This window comes from Myotis lucifugus, unplaced genomic scaffold, assembly GCF_000147115.1.
Source record: "Myotis lucifugus unplaced genomic scaffold, Myoluc2.0 scaffold_19, whole genome shotgun sequence".
NCBI classification, from domain to species: Eukaryota; Metazoa; Chordata; class Mammalia; order Chiroptera; family Vespertilionidae; genus Myotis; species Myotis lucifugus.
In genome coordinates, this window is record NW_005871067.1 from 3,816,013 (window position 1) to 3,838,504 (window position 22,492).

Genomic DNA, 22,492 nt, shown 5'->3' on the forward strand with positions numbered 1-22,492 from the left:
TCCATAGCTCCTGCTGGGTAGCCTCAGGCAGAGGCTAAATTAGCACCTCCTTAGAGATTCAAGTGCCAGTGTACCCATTGGTCAGAGTGGGACCATCCAGATTACAACTCCTCAGATCCATAAGGGACACACTCAGGGGGCAGACTCAGTGAGCACCAAAGCCCCACTGAAGCAAGTCTTGCCCCAGAAGGGTGTCTCCAGCACAGAAGTTCTCCCACCATAGACACAGCTGATTCTCACAGCCAATTGGCCTGGAGGTCAATTCCTCCCAGTGATACCAACTACAATCAAGGCTTAAATACAACAAGACTGGGCACACAGCCCACAAAGGGGTGCACCAAGAGTGTCCACCTCAAGTAATTGGGGAGGCTGAGCTACTGGGCCCTATAGGACACCTAGCACAGAAAGCCACCCTATCAACACAGGGAAGCAGCCAAAATGCGGAGACAAAGAAACAGGTCACAAATGACAGAAATGGAGGAAAGCAAACTACTGGATATAGAGTTCAAAACCACCGTTATAAGGTTTTTCAAGAATTTTCTAGAAACCGCCGACAAATTTAGTGAGATCCTCAAAAAATCTAGTGAGACCCTCGAGGATTAGAAAAAGGACCAAATAGAAATTAAGCATATACTGACTGAAATAAAGAATATTATACAGACTCCCAACAGCAGACCAGAGGATTGCAAGAATCAAGTCAAAGATTTGAAATATGAAGAAGTAAAAAACACCCAACCGGAAAAGCAAAAAGAAAAAAGAATCCAAAAATATCAAGATAGTGTAAGGAGCCTCTGGGACAACTTCAAGCGCACCAACATCCGAATTATGGAAGTGCAAGAAGAAGAGAGAGAGCAAGATATTGAAAAGTTATTTGAAGAAATAATGACAGAAAATTTCCCCTACCTGGTGAAAGAAATAGACTTACAAGTCCAGAAAGCGCAGAGAACCCCAAGCAAAAGGAATCCAAAGAGGACCACACCAAGACACATCATAATTAAAATGCCAAGAGCAAAAGACAAAGAAAGAATCTTAAAAGTAGCAAGAGAAAAGCAGTTAGTTACCTAAAGGGAGTACCCATACGACTGTCAGCTGATTTCTCAACAGAAACTATGCAGGCCAGAAGGGAGTGGCAAGATATATTCCAAGTGATGAATACCAAGAACCTACAACCAAGATTACTTTACCCAGCAAAGCTATCATTCAGAATTGAAGGTCAGATAAAGAGCTTCACAGATAAGAAAAAGCTAAAGGAGTTCATCACCACCAAACCAGTATTATATGAAATGCTGAAAGGTATTCTTTAAGAGGAAGAAGAAGAAAAAGGTAAAGATAAAAATTATGAACAACAAGTACATATCTATCAACAAGTGAATCTAAAAATCAAGTGAATAAAAAATCTGATGAACAGAATAAACTGGTGAATATAACAGAATCAGGGGCATAAAAAGGGAGTGGACTGACAATTCTCGGGGGGAAAGGGGTTTGGGGGATGCAGGAAGAGACTGGACAAAAATCGTACACCTATGGATAAGAACAGTGGGGGGAGGTGGGTAAGGGCAGAGGGTGGGGTGAGAACCGGGTGGAGGGGAGCTATGGGGGAAAAAAGAGGAACAACTGTAATAATCTGAACAATAAAGATTTAATAAAAAAAAAATCTTCAGGAAGCAAACTGGAACACATGGAGGTATCACCCTACCTGACTTCAAATTATACTACTGAGCTATGATAATCAAAACATGTTATTGGCAGAAAAACAGACGCACAGATCAATGAAATAGAATTGAGAGCCCAGATATAAAGGCACGTGTATATGGGCAGATAATTTTCGACAAAGGAGCCAGAAACACACAATGCAGTAAAGAAAGCCTCTTCAATAAATGCTGCTAGGAAAATTGAAAAGCCACATGCAAAAAATGAAACTAGATTACAGTTTGTCAGCTTGTACAAAAATTAATTCAAAGTGGATCAAATATCTAAATATATTATCTGAAACAATAAATTACACAGAAAACATAGGTACTAAACTTATAGATCTTGTTCATAGAGAAGACTTGATGAACTTGACCCCAAAGGCAAGAGAAGGCAAAAATAAATGAATGGGACTACATCAAACTAAAAAGCTTTTGCGTAGCAAAGGAACCTGACAACAAAGCAAAGAGGCAACTGACCAAACGGGAGATGATATTTACAAACAAAAGCTACAACAAAGGTTTAATATCCAATATATAAAAAGAACTAAAAAAATTCAACATTTACCAAACAAACAATCCAATTAAAAGATGGGCAGAGAACCTGAACAGACACCTCTCCCAAGAAGACATACAAATGACCAACAGATATATGAAGAGATGTTCAACCTCATTAGCAATTATGGAAATGCATATCAAAACTACAATGAGATACTACCTCATACCTGTTAGAAGGGCTGTTATCAACAAGACAAGTAATAACTAGTGTTAGAGAGGTTGTGGAGAAAAGGGAACCCTCATTCACTGCTGGTGGGAATGTAGACTGGTATAGCCACTATAGAAGACAGTCTGGCAGTTCATCAAAGAATTAAGAATAGGGTTATCAGCCCTGGCTGGTGTGGTCAGTTGGTTGGAACATCATCCCATACACCAAAAGATGGCTGGTTAGATTCCAGGTTATGGGTTCAATCCCCAGTTGGGGCATGTGCAGGAGGCAACCTACCAATTTTTCTCTGTCTGTCTCTGTCTTTCTCTCACTTCCTCTCTGTAAATATCAATAAAAAGAATGGAGTTACCATAGGACCCAGCAATCCAGCCCCTGGATATATACCTGAAAAACTCAAAAAACATGTATTCGCAAAGATATCTATACTAATAAAAGGGTGATATGCTAATTAGACTGGACGTCTTCTGGACGTCCTTCCGGACAAAGCCACGGTGGCGGGGCTGAGACAGAGGCAGTTAGGGGCCATCAGGCCAGCAGGGGAGAGCAGTTAGGGCAATCAGGCTGGCAGGGGAGAGCAGTTAGGGGGATCAGGCAGGCAGGCAGAGTGGTTAGGGCAGGCAGGCAGGTGAGCAGTTAGGAGCTAGATGTCCTGGTTTGCAAGAGGGATGTCCAACTGCCGGTTTAAACCATCAGTCGAACATCATCCGAGGGGTCCCGGATTGGAGAGGGTACAGGCTGGGCTGAGGGGACTCCCCCTGCCCCATGCACGAATTTCATGCACCAGGCCTCTAGTCTATACTAATAAGCAGACATCTTCCGGATGTCCATCTGGACAAAGTCACAGCGGCTGCGAGGTTGGGGGCTCAGGCAGCCGTGAGCCCTGGCGGCTGCGAGGACCGGGGCTCAGGCAGTTGGGGTTCAGGCAGCTGTGGGGGCCGGCAGTGGCAGGAGCAGTGGGGTGATGGGAGTTGTGCCTTCCCCTGATCAGCCTGGTCACCTCTCGCAGAGGGAGGCCAGAGGCAGCAGCAGTGATGGGGTGATGGGGGCGGTGTCTTCCCCTGATCAGCCCAGTTGCCTTCCACAGAGGGAGGCCAGACTGCGACTTAGGCCCGCTCCCAGGTGGGAGCGGGCTTAAGCTGTCAGTAGGACATCCCCTGAGGGCTCCTAGACTGTGAGAGGGGGCAGGCCAGGCTGAGGACCCCCCCCCCCCCCGTGCACGAATTTTCGGGCACGGGCCTCTTATCTATAATAATAAGAGCGTAATATGCTAATTAGACCAGACAGCCTTCCAGACAACATTCTGGACGAAGCTGGAGCTGCAAGGAAGCCCGGGTCCCAGATGCCTGCCAGAGGCCAGAGGAAAGCCCGGGTCCTGGGTGCCAGAGGGAAGCCGGTGCTGGCAGTCAGGGGAAGGAGGGCCTACTCTTGCATGAATTTCGTGCATCAGGCCTCTAGTATATATATACCCCTATGTTCATTGCAGCAAAATTCACGGTGTCGAAGACTTGGAGACAACCAAAGTGTCCTTTGATAGAGGATTGGATAAAGATGATGTGGTACATATACACAATGGAATACCACTCAGTTTTTTAAAAAGATGAAATACTGCCATTTGCAACATGGATGGACCTTGAGAATACTATGCTGACAAAAGTCAGTCAGATAAAGCTAAGAACCATATCATTTCCCTCACATGTGGGATATAAAACAAACTCTTGGACACAAACAGCAGTGTGGTGGTTGCCAGAAGGAAGGGGATTGGGGGGGCCTAATATATGATGACGGGAAGATGGTTTGACTTTAGGTGGTGAGCACACAGTGCGATACACAGAATGTACACTTGAAACCTATCTGATCCTATTAACCACTGTCACCCCAATAAATTTAATAAATTTAAAAATACCTAGGTGTTAATTTAATCAAAGAGGTAAAAAGCCAATAATTTCAAATTTATAAACTAAAGGAAGAAACTGAAGAGTATACAAATAAATGGAGCATATACCATGTTCATGGATATAAAAAATTAACATCATTAAAATGTCCAGCCTGGCCGGTGTGGCTCAGTGGTGGAGTGTCAGTCCATGAACCAGGAGGTTATGGGTCAATTATCAGTCAGAGCAAATGCCTGGGTTGTGGGCTCATCCCCAGTGGGGGGAATGCAGGAGGCAGCTAATTGATGTTTCCCTCCCACCAATGTTTCTCTCTCTCTATCCTTCTCACTTCTTCTCTCTAAAATCAATAAAAATATATTTTTTAAAATGTCCATTTTACCTAAAACAATCTATAGATTCAACACAATTCCTATCAAAATTCCAACAGACCTAAAACAAATAATCCAAAAATTTATATGGAACCACAAAAGATCCTGAATAGCCTCAGCAATCTTAATAAAGAGGAACAAAGTTGGAGGTATCAAGCTACCTGATATCAAACTATACTACAAGGCTCTAGTAATCAAAACATCATGATACCGGCATAAAAACAGACACATAGATAATGGAATAGAACAGAGAACTCAAAAATAAACCCATACCTAGTTGGTCAGTTAGTATTTGACAAAGGAAGTCAAGAAAATACAATGGGGTAAAGACAGTCTACTAAATAAATGGTGTTGGGACAATTGAACAGGCATATGAAAAAAATTTAAACTAGGTGTTTAATTAAACTAGGCCACTTCTAACAACATATATAAGAATAAACTCAAAATGGATGAAAGACTTAAATAAAGACTCGAAGTCATGAGACTCCTAAAAGGAAACACAGGCAGTATAATCTCTTGACATTTCTCTTAGCAGTATTCTTCTGATATATCTCCTTGAGCAAGGGAAACAAAAGAAAAAACAAAACAAATGAAACTACATCAAACTAAAAAGTTTTTGCACAGTAAAGGATACTATCAACAAAACAAAAAGACAGCCTACTGAATGGGAGAACATATTCGCCAATGGCACATCTGATAAAGGGTTAATATCCAAAATCTATAAAGGACTCATACAACCCAACACCAAAAAAAACTCCAAACTGAGAAGGCTAACCCCTATTTTGTAAAACTACTATTTGGAATTCTCTGCTATTCTTTAGACGGCCTCTTATTCTAAAAAAATAACTTTGCTTTCTAGCCTGTTCTAGCCTGCTTGAATAATGAGGAAGATAAACTTAGCTGTCTGACCTTGTAAGCCAGAGACTAGATATGCCCATACTCTCAATGCCATGCAAGGTATATTTTTTAATTGGATAGAACTGTGTAGTTTCCAAGGCCACCAGCGAGATAACCACTAAGCACACATAGGGCTGGCTCTTTAATAAAAAGGGAAGTTATGCTTGTAGCTCTGCTTAGAATTTGAATTCATTTTCTCTAAGCCCACCACGGTGAATAAAGTGTGACTCTAAACTCTCTGAGCATTGCTTGATTTATTCTGGTTCTCTGTAACAAAACAATCCTATTTAAAAATTGGCAGAGGACCTGAATAGACAACTTCTTCAAAGAGGACAGATGGCCGACATATGAAAAGATGTTCAACATCACTAATCATCAGAGAAATGCAAATTAAAAGCACAATGAGATATCACCTCATATCTGTCAGAATGGCTATCATCCATAAACCAACAAACAAGTGTTAGCGAGGATGTGGAAAAAAGGGAACCCTCGTGCACTGTTATAGGTGGGAATTCAGACTGGTGCAGCCATTATGGAAAACAGTATGGATGATCCATACTGTTTAATTTTTTAAAAATTAAAAATCAAACTACCTTATGACCCAGCAATCCCATTTCTTGGTATATAGCTGAAGAAACCCAAAACACTAATTTGAAAGAATATGTATACCCCTATGTTCACTGCAGCAACCCAAGTGCCCATCAATAGATCAGAGGATAAAAAAGCTGTCATACATATATACAATGGAATATTACTTGACCATAAAAAAGAATGTACTCTTACAATTTGCAACTGCATGGATGGACCTAGAGCAGTGGTTCTCAACCTTCTGGCCCTTTAAATACAGTTCCTCATGTTGTGACCCAACCATAAAATTATTTTCGTTGCTACTTCATAACTGTAATGTTGCTACTGTTATGAATTGTAATGTAAATATCTGATATGCAGGATGGTCTTAGGCGCACTACCTGTGAAAGGGTCGTTCGACCGCCAAAGGGGTCGCAAATGGTATTATGTTAAGCAAATCAGTCAGAGAAAGACAAATACCATATGATTTAACTTACATGTGGAATCTAAACTATATAAATGAAAAAAATACTAGATTCAGATTCATAGATACAGAGAACAGACTAATGATTACCATAGGGCAGCAGGGTTGGGGGACAGAGTGAAAAAGGTGAAAAGATTAAGAAGTACAAATTGGTAGTTACAAAATAGTCATGGGGATGTAAATTATGTATGGTGCCAGGTGGGTACTGGAATATATTGGGGAACCACTTTGTAAAGTACATGATTGTCTAACCAGTGTGCTGTATACCTGAAATTAATACAAAAATAATATTGAAAAAAATTAAAAGAGATTATACTGTAAACCAGCAACTGGACTCCTCGATATCTACCTAGGAGAGACCCAAACAGACCCATGTTCACAATAGCATTATTCAAAATAGCCAAAAGGTTAAAACAATCCAAGTGTTTATCAACAGATGGATAAACAAATGTGGTATATACATACAATGGATATTAGTCAGCTATAAAAAGGAATGAAATTCTGATACATGTAAACAACATACTAAGTATAATAAGGCACACGAAAGGAAAACTAGTGTTTGTTTCCCACTTATAGGTTTCTAGAATAGGTAATTCACAAAGAGAAAGTAGAATAGGTTATTAGACACTGGTGGAGTGGAATGGGGAGTTACTGTTTAATGGGAATGGAGCTTCTGTTTGAGAAGATGAAGTTCTGGAGAGGAATGGTGGTAATGGCTTAACAGCATGGGGAATATACTTAATGGCACTGAGCTGTATACTTAAACTGCTAAATTTTGTTATATATGTTTTACCTCAATTTAAAGACATTAAGTAAAATTCAACAGAAGAAATACATGTAAGTTCTACTTAGTGCCATATAGGGAGATTTCCACAACTCCTATGGGGAGGTGGTATAGCGTGGTGAAATGTTTGAGGTGACAGGTTCTGAATGAAGCTGCACTGCCCAGTTCAATCCTGACTCTATTCTTTGTAGCTGTGTGACCTAAGGCAAGTCGCTTCGTCCCTCTGGTTAGGCTCCACATCTAAAGGAAGATAATGGCATCTTTCTCATAGGGTTGTTGTGAAGATTAATGAGTTAATTCACACATAGCATTATGGCACTTAGAATGAGTTAATTCATATAAAGCACTGATGTAAAGAGATCAATAACAATGAACTCATTGTTGGTAGCTACCTAAACCCACCAGTCACACATCCAAAATTTAATATGAAATGTCTTTAATCTGAAACTATTTTGGTGTTCAAATTCTGAAAATTACCTAGTACTAATTCATAAATTTTCAGGTATACATGATCAGAAACAGGTTTTATCATTTTATTTTGATTTGTCAGCTCTATGTGTTTTCCTACAGTTGACTCTTGAACAAACGGGTTTGAACTGCATGCATCCTCTTATATGTGGATTTTTTTTCAATAAATATTGTTAAATGTATTTTCTCTTCCTTATGACTTTCTTAGTAACATTTTATTTTTTCTAGCTTATTCTATTGTAAGAATACAGTATATAACACATGAAACATACAAAATATGGTAATTGACTGTTATTGGTAAGGTTTCTGATTAACAGTAGGTTATTTATTAATAGTTAGATTTTGGGGGGAGTCAAGTTATGCACGGATTTTTTATTGTATGGAGGAGGGGTGAAGGTAAGCATTTCATGTTGTCCAAGGGTCAAATGTAGATTTCAGATGGTAGCAAGAAACATTTATACATTATACATCCTTTACTGTCTCTTTCCTCCACATATCACTAATTTGCTCCTTTAATTTACTAAGTCACGTGCATTTGTTATCCAAAGTTGCAGCCACAAAGAAACTTAAATTTATAGTAGGTTCATAATGGTTTATTTGCTCTAAAATTCATACTACGCACTCATTTCTGTAAGACATTTCTACTTAAAATTTGCAAAAATATTTTGTCTCAAAGGAACATTATATACTTACCAACTGAAGATAGAAATCGGTAGGACTATTTATATGACAAACCATAACTGAAACATCTGTCATTTCTTTAGGTAAAATAGGTGGATGATAGTGTAAAATCATATTTTTTTCAGAATGACTTCTTGGTGAGTGCGACCTAAACCTAATTAAAAGAATAATTAAAAACATAAGCAGGAGCCATTTTCTTGAAGTCTCTTCTCTCAGTTACTTGATCTGAAGAAAGGACTTGCACATATACTGATTTATCTACCAAGAATATTCCCTTTCCAATTGCTCTCTTCTAACTTGTAACACTTCTTGGTATTGTCTCCAATTATCAAACCAGGTTAAATAAGATGTCAAACCCTGGCCAGTGTTGGTCAGTGGTTAGAGTGTCAGACCACACACCAAAGAGTTGAGGGTTCGATTCCCAGTCAAGGGCACATACCTGGGTTGCAGATTTGATCTCTGCCCTGGTCGGGAGGCAGGCAATCAATTGATGTGCCTCTCTAACCTCTCCCCCGCCGCCCCCCATCGCTATTCCACTTTCTCTACAGATCAATGGAAAAAATATCCTTGGGTGGGGATTAAAAAAAAAAAGTCAAGTCTCAAAACTCAATAATTAACCTTCAAATTGGTGTTGGAACATTTTCGAGCTGGATCTGTAAGCTCTACTCATTGAACTGGTAACCACTCTGTGGTAGCAGTCAATGAGGACAGTTGTGTGCTCTCCATGTCTCCTCCTTCCGGCTCCCAGACTCTACTCTTATTTTTTCAGAATGGAACCTACTTGGTTCACTTCCAGAGTTGTGTAATCACTCAAGACAGAAAGTATCTTCCACTATCTCTGTGGTAACTTAGTCATCTTCGTTCATCAGAGATGAAGAAGGAAAGGAAGTTATAGTACCCATTCTAGAGTCATATATTAAATACCGAGTGGTTAGAATATTGAAGTCAGGAACTGTCAAACTACAATTCTTGAAATCCTAGTGTAGTTGCTTGTGATCTTATCAAGAGTATAAAAAATGTTCAGTAACTACAAATAGTTTCTACTTTGAGGTACCTTACTTTCTCTATTTCCATAAATCAAATGATCTGAATGTAGTTTTCACAGACAATTTGTAATTAGAAAACTTGACAGCAATATTTTAACCTCTTACAGCAGTGGTTCTCAACCTTCCTAATGCCGCAACCCTTTAATACAGTTCCTCATGTTGTGGTGACCCCCAACCATAAAATTATTTTCGTTGCTACTTCATAACTGTACTTTTGCTACTGTTATGAATCATAATGTAAATATCTGATATGCAGGATGTATTTTCATTGTTACAAATTGAACATAGCATAATTAAAGCATAGTGATTAATCACAAAAATAATATGTAATTATATATGTGTTTTCCAATGGTCTTAGGCAACCCCTGTGAAAGGGTCGTTCGACCCCCAAAGGGGTTGCGACCCACAGGTTGAGAACCGCTGTCTTACAGAGTATGTTGAGGTTTACTTTGGGCAAATAGTTTTAAAGGTAAAATCTGCTATTCCAATTTATAGCTATTATCTCAAAAAATATTTAAGGTTTAATAAATTACTTACCTGGCCAGTTCCATAAATACTAATGCATCTCTAAGAGACACAGGCATGTCACTGCTTATTTTATTGGTTGGTGGTTTTTGCAGATCTACAATAAGCACACCATCTTCTTCTCTAAAAACTTTCATTAAAACAGCCTTGTTATTTACCATTTTCAAAAATTCTACTTTAGCTTCTTCTCCCCAAGCTTCATTCTGTGTAAAAAGTTAAATTATAATGTACCTCATAATTATAATTAGCTCTAATGTTACAATATTCTGAATTTAGCTTTAAACCAACCAAAGTCTGAAAATCTGAGCAGAGGCACTGAGCCAACCACAGATATTAAGTAGTAGCTGGGGCCACAAACCTAAGGACAGTCTTAGGGATGCATGGAGTGTGGGTCATACTTTGATTTATAAATACTGTCTCAAGGTTCCATAGCTACTGCACTTCAGGACTTAGTTTCATGTCTGAATATTAGTATGAAGATGATAAATATTTCAAAAAAACCCAGTATTATATATGAATTTTCCACTTAAATGAAGAAAATTCAAAAGACAATTTTTGAAGTATAATGAAAGCCATGCAATAGAATCAAGGTATTTCTAATCATCAGTTACCTTAGTTCTCATTACTAGCAATATGTGAAGTATACACTACTTAAATAATAAAGAAAAATATTCACTCATTGGAAAAAGGTTTTTTAAGTTGATTTTTGAAATTTTAATTAGCTAAACGTAAAGTAAATTTTAAGGATTAAAAGTACACATTCCTTAAAAACAAAAATTAAAACATCTTTCTAAAGATTTTATGAGCATAAAGGTAAAGCCTACTCAGAATAAAAGACTTAAAAAAGAACAATTTTACCACTCTGAGGAAAACACCAGTCTATTATTTTTATGTTTCCTCCTAGTTTTTTATTCATCTTTCAAATATCTGCTAAATGTCTACTATGTGTTAGATGATCTGTTACGTGCCTGGAGTACAATGATAAGCAAAGACACAGACTTCTTTCATAATAATATAACAACCTGACATGCATCCTTATCTCCTAGGAGTTTGCAATGTTGCTGGGGAATATGCAGATATTAATAAATAATACAAAGCAGAATGCTATATATAGAGTAATGAACAAAGTGCCACGGAAATAGTGAAGAAATGTACAGAAATACAAACCACAACATATTTTATTTCTCCACACTTATTTGACTCCAAAACTTAGTGGTTTACTTGGATATTTCACCTATAACTATGTTCATATATGCTTATTCCACTCAATTTCCCACTAAGAACATTTCCAGCTGTGGAAAGTGAAGTTCGTCTCCCTTTTCATTGGCATTATCATATTATTATGTAAAATGTATTTATTAGAATTGTTGTCTTAAACCTACACTCAGCAATCTGACTGGCAATACCTAGCTAAAACTAGAATACTGTAGCCCCTGAAGAAGAAAGCATAATGTCAGTTTTACTTACTGAATTCTGTGGAACAATGTCCTTCAATGAGCATGGCTGTGCTAATGGCTGGAAGTCTTTCAGCAGTCCTTCAATATATGGTTCAGACTTCCTTAGGACCAGACATAAGTCATTTAGTACTATATGTTGCTCAGCAATGTGTTCTGATTTCACATGGGTATCACCAACTCTAGGAAGAATTCCAGTAACATTTTTTGAAAATAATGCTTCAAACCCAAACTTGCTTTCCCCCGTAAAAGTTATGCATTTCTAAGGATACTCTCCTTAGGTTAAATCTTCTAGAAAGTTATAGTCTAGTTCATACTTCCTTACAATATAGATTTAATCTAGCTTTTAAGTACAGACACTGTTGCTACCTATATAATTAAATCTCAGTTGCCTTTACCTGAATTGTCTTTCATATATCTACTTAAACTTAAGGGGATAACAATGCCCCCGAGGAGAAATCTATTTATTTATAAAGCTATGACCATTAAGTAATTAGTGATCATGCAGTAGTTAATACTGGTCCTTACTACAGAAAGACTTTCAGTTTGTTTAATTTTCCTAGAACACTGAGGGAAAAAACATTTTTGAATATCTAGAACGAGCTAGACACTATACCACTTTAACATGCATTAATAAAATTATAGAAAACTGATTAAAATTTTTGCTCACAATCATCCTGCAGCTAAAAAGGAACTATTTTTATGCATAATTCCCCTGCTTTGAAGCACCAAAGAAGAGTACTTAAGTTTGGATACATCAAAAAGCTCCTTTTCCAAGTTCCCCATCCATTAACACTGATAAATGATAATACTGTACTAATTTAATTAGTAAGATAAATTATAGAGGAAACTTAGAAAGTATATGCCTTGAAAATGAAGAAATATAAATTACTCCTCTCTACCCTTTCCCAATTTCCTTTATTCTTCAGTATCGACCCTCTCCCCAATCACAAATGTTTCCAAGCAGGCCAGGAACACACAATAAATATAAAGTATCATACCCTGCAACAATTAGGACTTCAGAATTTCCAAAATCCACCATGAATATCTGTATTAGTGCAACTTCACTGACTGAAAATTTAGTTGGACTACAATGTTTTCTAATATTTTTATTTTCTATTGGAATTAATTCAGTGATAATTCCTCGACACCACATTCCATTTCCAATACTGCTGACAAATACTGTTGCACCTAAATAATGAGGGAGACAAATCATTATCAATGTTAAGGGAGAAAGAATACCTACTAAGCTCTAATTTACAAATGTGTACATTAGTTCAACTACTAAGAAGTCTGAATTAATTTATCTACTCATACTATAGTACTGTGTCAAGAGCTATGAGAAGGGTGAAGGTAGTATAGTACAATGATGGCGAACCTATGACACGCGTGTCAGAGGTGACAAGTGAACTCATTTTTTTGGTTGATTTTTCTTCGTTAAATGGCATTTAAATATATAAAATAAATATCAAAAATATAAGTCTTTGTTTTACTATGGTTGCAAATATCAAAAAATTTCTATATATGACACGGCACCAGAGTTAAGTTAGGGTTTTTCAAAATGCTGACACGCCGAGCTCAAAAGGTTCATCATCACTGGTATAGTATGACAGTTTCTGTTATACAGAATCTTTTGAACTAAATGGGGAGATAAAAACAAAAAATACTCAGCAATCACTTTTTGAGGACCTATGTTTCATGAACTATAACAAAGATGAATGAGAGCATGCTGCCATCAAGACACTCAAGAAAGGCCGTGTCTAATGTTGTTAAGTGGTTAGAGCGTTAGCACGCACCAGTCTCAAGTATGATTTCCCGTCAAGGGCACATACCTGTGTTTCGGGTTTGCTCCCTGCCCCGAGTTGGTCGGGGTGTGTGTTGAAGGCAACCGATGTGTCTCTCTAACAGTGATGTTTCTCCCCCCCCCCCCCCATCCTCCTTCCCTTCCACACTCTCTCTGAAAAGCAATGGAAGAAAATATCCTTGGGTGAGGATTAGCAACCACAACAAAAGAAGACACTCATGAAACACAGGCAAATAAATGACTCTAATACATTGTACTTATAACAATAAAGACCTTCTACCCTTGTGCATGTACACACATGTATGTACAGATATACACATACTAAAATCTGTAAAATACTTTGGTAACATAAAAAAGAATCAATTACCTTCTCTTGGTTATCGGGAGAGTAAAGAAACAATGAAAGGCAGAGTGTGAAATGACAAAATTAAATTAATACACAGTGGAACTGAGAGAAGGGGAAGATGAATCAAGGACCTAATAGCAGAGAGATCAGATGAATTACAAATTAATAACTGGGGAGGGCAGAGAGCAAGAAAGAAAGAGACCTGAATTTGAATGCTTACTATGAGCTCAGCAATGTTCTTAGTATTTTATGTTTGAACTCACTTATTCCCTCAACAAACCTGTGGAGATGGTACTTCCATCACATAGATGAGGAAACCAGGCAAAGAGAGGTTGAAAGGCTAGCCCAAGCCACATGGCTACTTAGAAGTGGTAGGAGGAGAATGCAAGTAAACTTAGAGCCCATTCTCTTAAAAACTAAGTTATGCATCACAGAAAATTTTGGTAATACTTGATCACTGATTATATACAGAGGGCTGCTGAATAATCCCCTCTAATAAAAACAGGATAGTTGAGAGGCACATCAAGGTGGCCCTTTAAAATTTTAAGCTCTACCAAAACATTTGTTTGGCCTTCAGATTGTTGTGGACCTTCTCTTACATTTATATACCACATAACCAATATTCTTAGTTTTAAGCTACATATATTAAACCATTCTTTCTTGCAACAGATAAGAAAAAAACCAGTTAAAAGCCATTTGTTGTTATATATAATGAAGAACAGGTAGGAAAAGGGAACAGCCTTCTAAAGTATCATATCACATTTCTCCCCTTCTCAAAATATAAATGAGTATTTAAATCATGTGTACTTACCTTGAAATAATTATTCTTAAAACAAAGGATGACTTTTTGGCTTTCTTAGAACATTTTCTGAATGTAAGCTGAGGTCTTTTGTGCACATACTAAATTTTGGAGAATTATTTGCACCATAAAAATTAAGTTTAATACTATACTTCCCTCCTCTTACTCATAATTTGTTATTTTTTGTTTTAAAATTATTAATTTTTGTCAAAAGTATACGATAATCCTAGGCTTCTAATTTTCTGTTAAGCTACAAAGATGAGCTGAGAGTTAATTACACTTTTAAAGAACTACTATATAAGGCTAAACAGATAATACTAAGTCAAGCAAATCATATCTTCCTCTTATTACAGAGTGAAATCAAATTTAGTCAAGAGGGTTATAAGGAAAATATTTGTTTTTTTAAATATATTTTTATTGATTTCAGAGAGGAAGGGGGGACAGAGAGAGAGATAGAGAGATACAAACATCAATGATGAGAGAGAATCATTGACAGGCTGCTTCCTGCACATCCCTAATGAGGATCAAGCCTGCAGCCCAGGCATGTGCCCTTGACCAGAACTGAACCTGGGACCCTTCAGTCCCCAGGCCGACGCTCTATCCACTGAGCCAAACCAGCTAGGGCACGAAAATATTTGTAAGGAAAGCTTAATTATGGCAAATTACACATACCCTTAGAATTAGGATAGAACGATGAAGTTTCCCAACTACCTCCATGAGGTCCTAAGAAATGGATGCTGCTGTCCTCCTGCATCTCATGAAGCATTCAATAACATCCTCAACATTCACGTGTGGATGTCAAGGGACTGTCATCACACTACGAGGAATCATCTTAGAGGAACAGTTTCCCCTGGAGACAAGGGGGCAAACTACTTAACTCCCCTGCCCCGAGTTTTAATGTTTAAACAAAACTCATCTTGCTCCATAACAGAGTTTTTGTGTATATCTCACTCAGCAGTCAATTTTAATATTTAGCTAACTTACCTAAACAAAATTAAACTTATGTGTTTTTTATTTTTAAAAAAATATATATTTTATTGATTTTTCACAGAGAGGATGGGAGAGGGATAGAGAGCCAGAAACATCGATGAGAGAGAAACATCAATCAGCTGCCTACTGCACGCCCCCTACTGGGATGTGCCCACAACCAAGATACATGCCCTTGACCGGAATCGAACCTGGGACCCTTTAGTCTGCAGGCCGACGCTCTATCCACTGAGCCAAACCGGTCAGGGCATAACTTATGTTAAATAATTCCAAAACTTTCATGCTTGGAGTACAAATCTATATTATACATTTATCTGGGCTGGCCAAATATTACAATATTTACATAAACCTGACATTTTAACTTGGAGTAATATTTCATTACCTAGCTCCAAAATGTCTGACGGATCAAGATGTAAACTCTTATTGCAAAACTGATTGACCATCTTTTCCAATACTGTTGCATCATTTATTTGTGAATACTTCCGAATGTAGAAGTGGCAAGGATGTATTACATGACTTACAAAAACTAGCTCTGGAGAACCTGGATAAGAACATTTAAACCACATTAATAAACCATAAGTTAGGAAAATAATTCACAAAAACTGAATGCAATATCCTCTAAACAAATAATAAGTGTTTTGTGGCACTGCAAATTCTAGAACACTTAGGTCCCACAAGAGTCCAAACCCAAAATAGTAATTAGACAGCTAAAACAAATAGATCACACCTTTGACAAATAATTCTTTATCTATCTGAACTGCAAATATTTTACTTGTAAAAATGTTAAGTAAGCAGAATTGCAGTTCACCTGGTAGATTCTAATGTCAGTTGTATGTTTTAACTCCTTTTTATTACAATAAAACTTCAGAATTTATTTATGAATATTTGGAACTTAGAACCCCATTGATAATGATTAGGTTTCTACTTTAGCCTCCCAAGCCCTGTTTAATCTATACTATACCCAAAGAACTAATAATTAGTTCATAACCCCTCTGAATCCAAAATCTTATCAGGCTAGAATGGGGTGAAAAAAAATGTCTGGGCAAAGTCAACATATTGAGCAACATTTGCAGCGGTTCTCAACCTGTGGGTCGCGACCCCTTTGGCAGTCGAACGACCCTTTCACAGGGGTTGCCTAAATACATCCTGCATATCAGATATTTACATTATGAGTCATAACAGTAGCAAAATTACAGTTATGAAGTAGCAATGAAAATAATTTTATGGTTGGGAGTCACCACAACATGAGGAACTATATTAAAGGGTCGCGGCATTAGGAAGGTTGAGAACCACTGATTTAGGGGAAGGTGAGTGTGTTTTGATGGAGGCAGGGATGTGGCAGAGTAAAAGACAGTGAGGGATTTCTTGTATATAACAGTAATTAAGCCAAATGTTGCTACTGATAAGAAAAGATCTCTGGAGTATAATGTTAAGAACACCATTCTGTTTTAATTCCTTTCTTATAGGTATTAATAAGTATGCTATGTTTTGTGTAAAAAAAACACAAAAAATAGAGTTAGAAAAATAATATGTGTATATCTGTTTGTATATGCATAAAGAAACTCTGAAAGGGAGAGATGAACAGGATGGAATGGGTTAGAAGAAAAGTTTCACAGGGTATTTGAATACATATATTTAATTTTTGAAAAATGTCGATGTTTTATCTAGTAAAAATGTTTAAAAAACAACCTCTAGGAGGACTGGAATTAGAGATACCCAATAATGGATCGTTATCTAATACAAATCACAAAATATAGCTATATTGAGGATGGGGTAAAGGGATATGTGTAACTGGGAAGACAGCTAGAGAAGTATGATATATTTCAGAAACATTTTTGCCAATAACCACCAAAACTTTTAACACTGAAAAATAAGTTTTAGTTATCAGTAAAATTCATTTTACTCATTGCCTCACACTACATAAGAATTACTATACATACAGTAAACTCCACAACATCAAGTTCAGAGTTGTTAAAGTACCTGCTTTTGACCCAAAAGGAGCAGATGATTTTTTCTGAAGAAGCTTGTTTGGATAGCTAGGTGTCCCCATAAGATCATCTGTGAGGCATGCTTCATCAAAAGAGAAAATAAAGGCAATTATACTAATTTTAAGTTGACAATGGTATACTATTTTTTAAAAAGCTGTACCTGCATGGACAAAATACTGGAAAGGCAAGACTCCTTGCATCAGGAGATAATGTCATGAGAGGTTTCTTAACTCACTGAAGTATCAGAGATGATTATACATTAGAACTGAGAAAGCAGCATGTCCTTTATGTCTTTTTTCTGTATGCAAGTGTCATTCTGGAGAGTCCATCAGTGAAACTAATGTGTGTGGAAGAGAACCAAGTGGGTCTTAAAAATGATCCTCAAGAAGACTGGTAGTGTAACTACACACAGTAGTATCTTACTGTCATGTTAGTGGTGAGAACACCAACACTGGAAATTTAATGAAATCATTACGATAAATTTAAATGTTACAAAAGAGGAAAAAAACAACTGGAAGAGAAACCAAGATGGCGGCATAGGTTAACGCCGGAGTTTGCTGCCTCAAACAACCACTTCAAAAATACAACTAAAAGACGGAACGGACATCACCCAGAACCACAGGAAGGCTGGCTGAGTGAAAGTTCTACAACTAGGAGGAACCGAGAATCAGAGGAGGCGCAGTGCTGAAGTAAAATACTAAGGTGCGGAGTGCGCGCGGAGCGGGCTGGTGACTGAGGGCGTGGTTGTCTGTTTCAATCCGGAGGGAGCCTCAGACTCTGAGCTCCAGATCCGGGAGAGTCTCTAGGGACCCAGACTCAAACCAGAGAAGCAGGTCTGTCTGGCTACGGTCCCTCCGAGGTTTGCAGCGGTTGCTGGGACAGAAAGGCAGAGCCCCTGGGGATGGACTGAGAGCAGCCATAACTGCTCCCTCCTCCGCCCTGTTGATCTCGTGGGACCCGCCCTGCCCAAGCCCTGCACAAAGGTATTTGCCAGATAGCCTCAGGCAAAGGCTAGATTAGCACCTCCCTAGAGGACACAAGTTCTTCCACTGCAGACACAGCTGATTATCACAGCCAGTCGGCCTGGAGGTCAAATCCCTCTAGTATTAACTACAACAATCAAGGCTTAACTACAACAAGACTGCGCACAAAGACCACTAGGGGGTGTACCAAGAAAGTGTAAAAAATGCGGAGACAAAGAAACAGGACAAAACTATCAAGGGAGGATATTGAGTTCAGAACCACACTTTTGAGGTCTCTCAAGAGGCTGTCGATAAACTTGATGAGATGTACAGGAAATCTAATGAGACCCTCGATGGTGTGATAAAGGACAATCTAGAAAGTAAGCATACACTGACTGAAATAAAGAATATTATACAGACTCCCAACAGCAGACCAGCGGAGCGCAAGAATCAAGTCAAAGATTTGAAATTCGAAGAAGCGAGAAACACCCAACCGGAACCGGAAAAGCAAAATGAAAAAAGAACCCAAAGATACGAAGATAGTGTAAGGAGCCTCTGGGACAGCTTCAAACGTACCAACATCAGAATTATAGGGGTACCAGAAGATGAGAGAGAGCAAGATATTGAAAACCTATTTGAAGAAATAATGACAGAAAACTTCCCCCACCTGGTGAAAGAAATAGACTTACAGGTCCAGGAAGCGCAGAGAACCCCAAACAAAAGGAATCCAAAGAGGACCACACCAAGACACATCATAATTAAAATGCCAAGAGCAAAAGACAAAGAGAGAATCTCAAAAGCAGCAAGAGAAAGAAACTCAGTTACCTACAAGGGAATACCCATACGACTGTCAGCTGATTTCTCAACAGAAACCTTGCAGGCCAGAAGGGAGTGGCAAGAAATATTCAAAGTGATGAATAGCAAGAACCTACAACCAAGATTACTTTATCCAGCAAAGCTATCATTCAGAATTGAAGGTCAGATAAAGAGCTTCACAGATAAGGAAAAGCTAAAGGAGTTCATCACCACCAAACCAGTATTATATGAAATGCTGAAAGGTATCCTTTAAGAAGAGGAAGAAGAAGAAAAAGGTAAAGATACAAATTATGAACAACAAATATGCATCTATCAACAAGTGAATCTAAGAATCAAGTGAATAAATAACCTGATGTACAGAATGAACTGGTGATTATAATAGAATCAGGGACATAGAAAGGGAATGGACTGACTATTCTTGGGGGGAAAAGGGGTGTGGGAGATGCGGGAAGAGACTGGACAAAAATCGTGCACCTATGAATGAGGACAGTGGGTGGGGAGTGAGGGTGGAGGGTGGGGTGGGAGCTGGAAGGAGGGGAGTTTTTTGGGGAAAAAAAGAGGAACAAATGTAATAATCTGAACAATAAAGATTTAATAAAAAATAAATAAATAAATAAATAAATGTTACAAAAGAGATGCTATTACATTCATGATAGTTCATTTTTAGAACAGATTATATCTAAGATTTAAGAGAGGCTGTTCTTAAATTTAAAGACAAAGTCATGAGATTGTTTCTACAAATCTCATTTATATTTTCATCTTTTATACAAGGTTTTTATGTGGAACATTAAATAGTCAAATACCCTACTTAAATCAAATATCAAATTTATATCTGAGTTTACCTATATTATTGCACTAAAAATAAAAATTATCCTACTTTAGAAAAGGTGACAGTAGGGGAGTAGTGTAAGCTAATAGTAATTCCTTTCTGTGAAGTACAGGGACAAAAGGTACTAACTTTGTTTCTAATTACAGACATGATCTACTTTTTCCTTGCTTTTGTATTGTCACTCACTTTCCAGGTTTTCTTCAATAATTTCTTCAATGATCACATCAGGGCTAGATCCCATCTGGGGTAGAGCAGCAATGCTTTTAGGGGATGTTGTTGCAACAACCTCTTTCTGTGGCTGAAAGTTTTTTGCTTCCAAATGCACATCATCAGTTTCGGGTTGCAAAGGAGGTGGTAGGGGTTCATTAGTTAGGACAGGCATGTCAACCTTTTTCTTTGCTGGCGATGGGAATGTATCACGACAAGAAAATTTCTTTTCGTGATTATATTTCTTTTGAAGATTCTGGCCAATTTCATTTTCTTGGGGGTATCTGTTGAAAACAGAAGCACACATCTACTTTAGATCACTTAATAAAGTCTCTATGTCCACCCTCAAGCCATTTCCTTTCCATAGGACAGTTAACACTTGTGACACACACAAAGGGGTAAAGTTATACAGGTGCTCAGGACACTTTTAAACAGCTTTCTTGCAATATAATTGACACAAAAGAAAATTCATTAAATTTTACTAAATTCACAGAGTTGTGCAACCATTACCACAATCTAATTTTAGAACATTTCTATTATCAACCCACACCCCCCCAAAAAACAAAACTAAACAAAAACAAACTATGGCCCATTCCCAGCCCAGGGTTGGAAAAGGGCAACAAGAAGTGTAATTAATGGGACGCTGAAGAAAGGGTTTGACAGTCACACCACAATGATCTGATCCTAAAAGAGCAGTGGATATACGTTTTCAAAAGAAGTCATTTTGATTTTGCTTAGGTGTTTGGTTTTAAATTATGTTAAGAGTATTTCTTCTTTTAATTCACTGGCTTAAAAATAAAGTGTAGGAAACTCCACACTGTCTTCCACAAAAGTTAAAAATGGAACTCCCATTTGACCCAGTAATCCCATTTCTAGGACTATATCCCAAGAAACCAGAAACACCAATCAGAAAGCATATATGCACCCCTATGTTCATAGCAGCACAATTTACAATAGCTAAGATTTGGAAACAGCCTAAGTGCCCATCAGCAGATGAGTGGATTAAAAAACTGTCGTATATCTGCCCTAACCGGTTTGGCTCAGTGGATAAAGCGTCAGCCTGCGGACTGAAGGGTCCCAGGTTCGATTCCGGTCAAGGGCATGTACCTTGGTTGCGGGCACATCCCCAGTGGGGGGCGTGCAGGAGGCAGCTGATCGATGTTTCTCTCTCATCGATGTTTCTGGCTCTCTATCCCTCTCCCTTCCTCTCCGTAAAAAATCAATAAAATATATTTAAAAAAATAAAAATAAAATAAAAAACTGTCGTACATCTACACAATGGAATACTACGCCACTATACTAGTAAAAACAAAGGAACTTTTACCATTTACAACAGCATGGATGGAATTGGAGAGCATTATGCTAAACGAAATAAGCCAGTTGGAGAAAGTTAAATATCACATGATCTCACTCATATGTGGGATATAATGATCAACATAATTTGAATAGATCCAGAGACAAATGGCAGGGGAGGGGGGTTAGAGAGCACCCAAAGGACTTGTATGCATGCATATTAGCATGACCAATGGACATAGACACTGGGGTAGTGGGGGCTTTCCCAGGGTGGGAATGGCTGGGAGGGCGGGAAGGGGGTCAATTGGGGAAAAAGAAGACATATGTAAAACTTTAGACAATAAATAAATATGAAAAAAATAAAGTGTAGGAAACAGTGAAGGGTATGATCCTAAGCAAATTGTCAGAAACCTCTACCTTGGCTAGAAATCACCATTAGTCTGAATCCTTTGGGTAAGGCTTTGAATATGACTATTCACTAACTCACAGCTGATTATTTATTCCATTTACTCCGTATTTTTCTATCTTCTTCATTTAGCTACACAGATTTAGGCCATGAAGTATAAAAGTATAGAAATTTTATCAAAAAAATAAGATTGGATCTCAAAAGCTTATATTTTAGTTAACCCATGATGGATTTAACTTGGTCACAGATCAGCATTTAGGAAGCATCTATACTAATAAAAGGGTAATATGCTAATGAGACCAGGAAACCTTCCGGGAGACCTTCCAGACGTCCTTCTGGACAAAGCCATGGTGGCGGGGCCGAGGCAGAGGCGGTTAGGGGGTGATCAGGCCGGCAGGGGAGGGCAGTTGGGGGCAAGATCAGGCTGGCAGGGGGGGCGGTGGGGGCAAGGTAGAGCAGCGCGGGCGAGCGGCG

The 22,492-nt window shown here is 38.2% G+C and overlaps 1 protein-coding gene across 2 annotated transcripts in view; it reads right to left on the reverse strand.

Moving 5' to 3' along the window:
* The window catches only part of RNF17 (ring finger protein 17), a 160,412-nt gene that overhangs the window by 90,539 nt on the left and 47,381 nt on the right, over window positions 1-22,492 (reverse strand). For both annotated transcript variants that reach the window (XM_023751166.1, XM_023751165.1), the window contains exons 10-15: window positions 20,299-20,603; window positions 15,900-16,058; window positions 12,583-12,772; window positions 11,595-11,763; window positions 10,140-10,330; window positions 8,569-8,710 (exon numbers count right to left, since the gene is read on the reverse strand). In XM_023751166.1, the coding sequence (XP_023606934.1) occupies window positions 8,569-8,710; window positions 10,140-10,330; window positions 11,595-11,763; window positions 12,583-12,772; window positions 15,900-16,058; window positions 20,299-20,603 (1,156 nt within the window). The remainder of the gene's footprint in view (window positions 1-8,568; window positions 8,711-10,139; window positions 10,331-11,594; window positions 11,764-12,582; window positions 12,773-15,899; window positions 16,059-20,298; window positions 20,604-22,492) is intronic.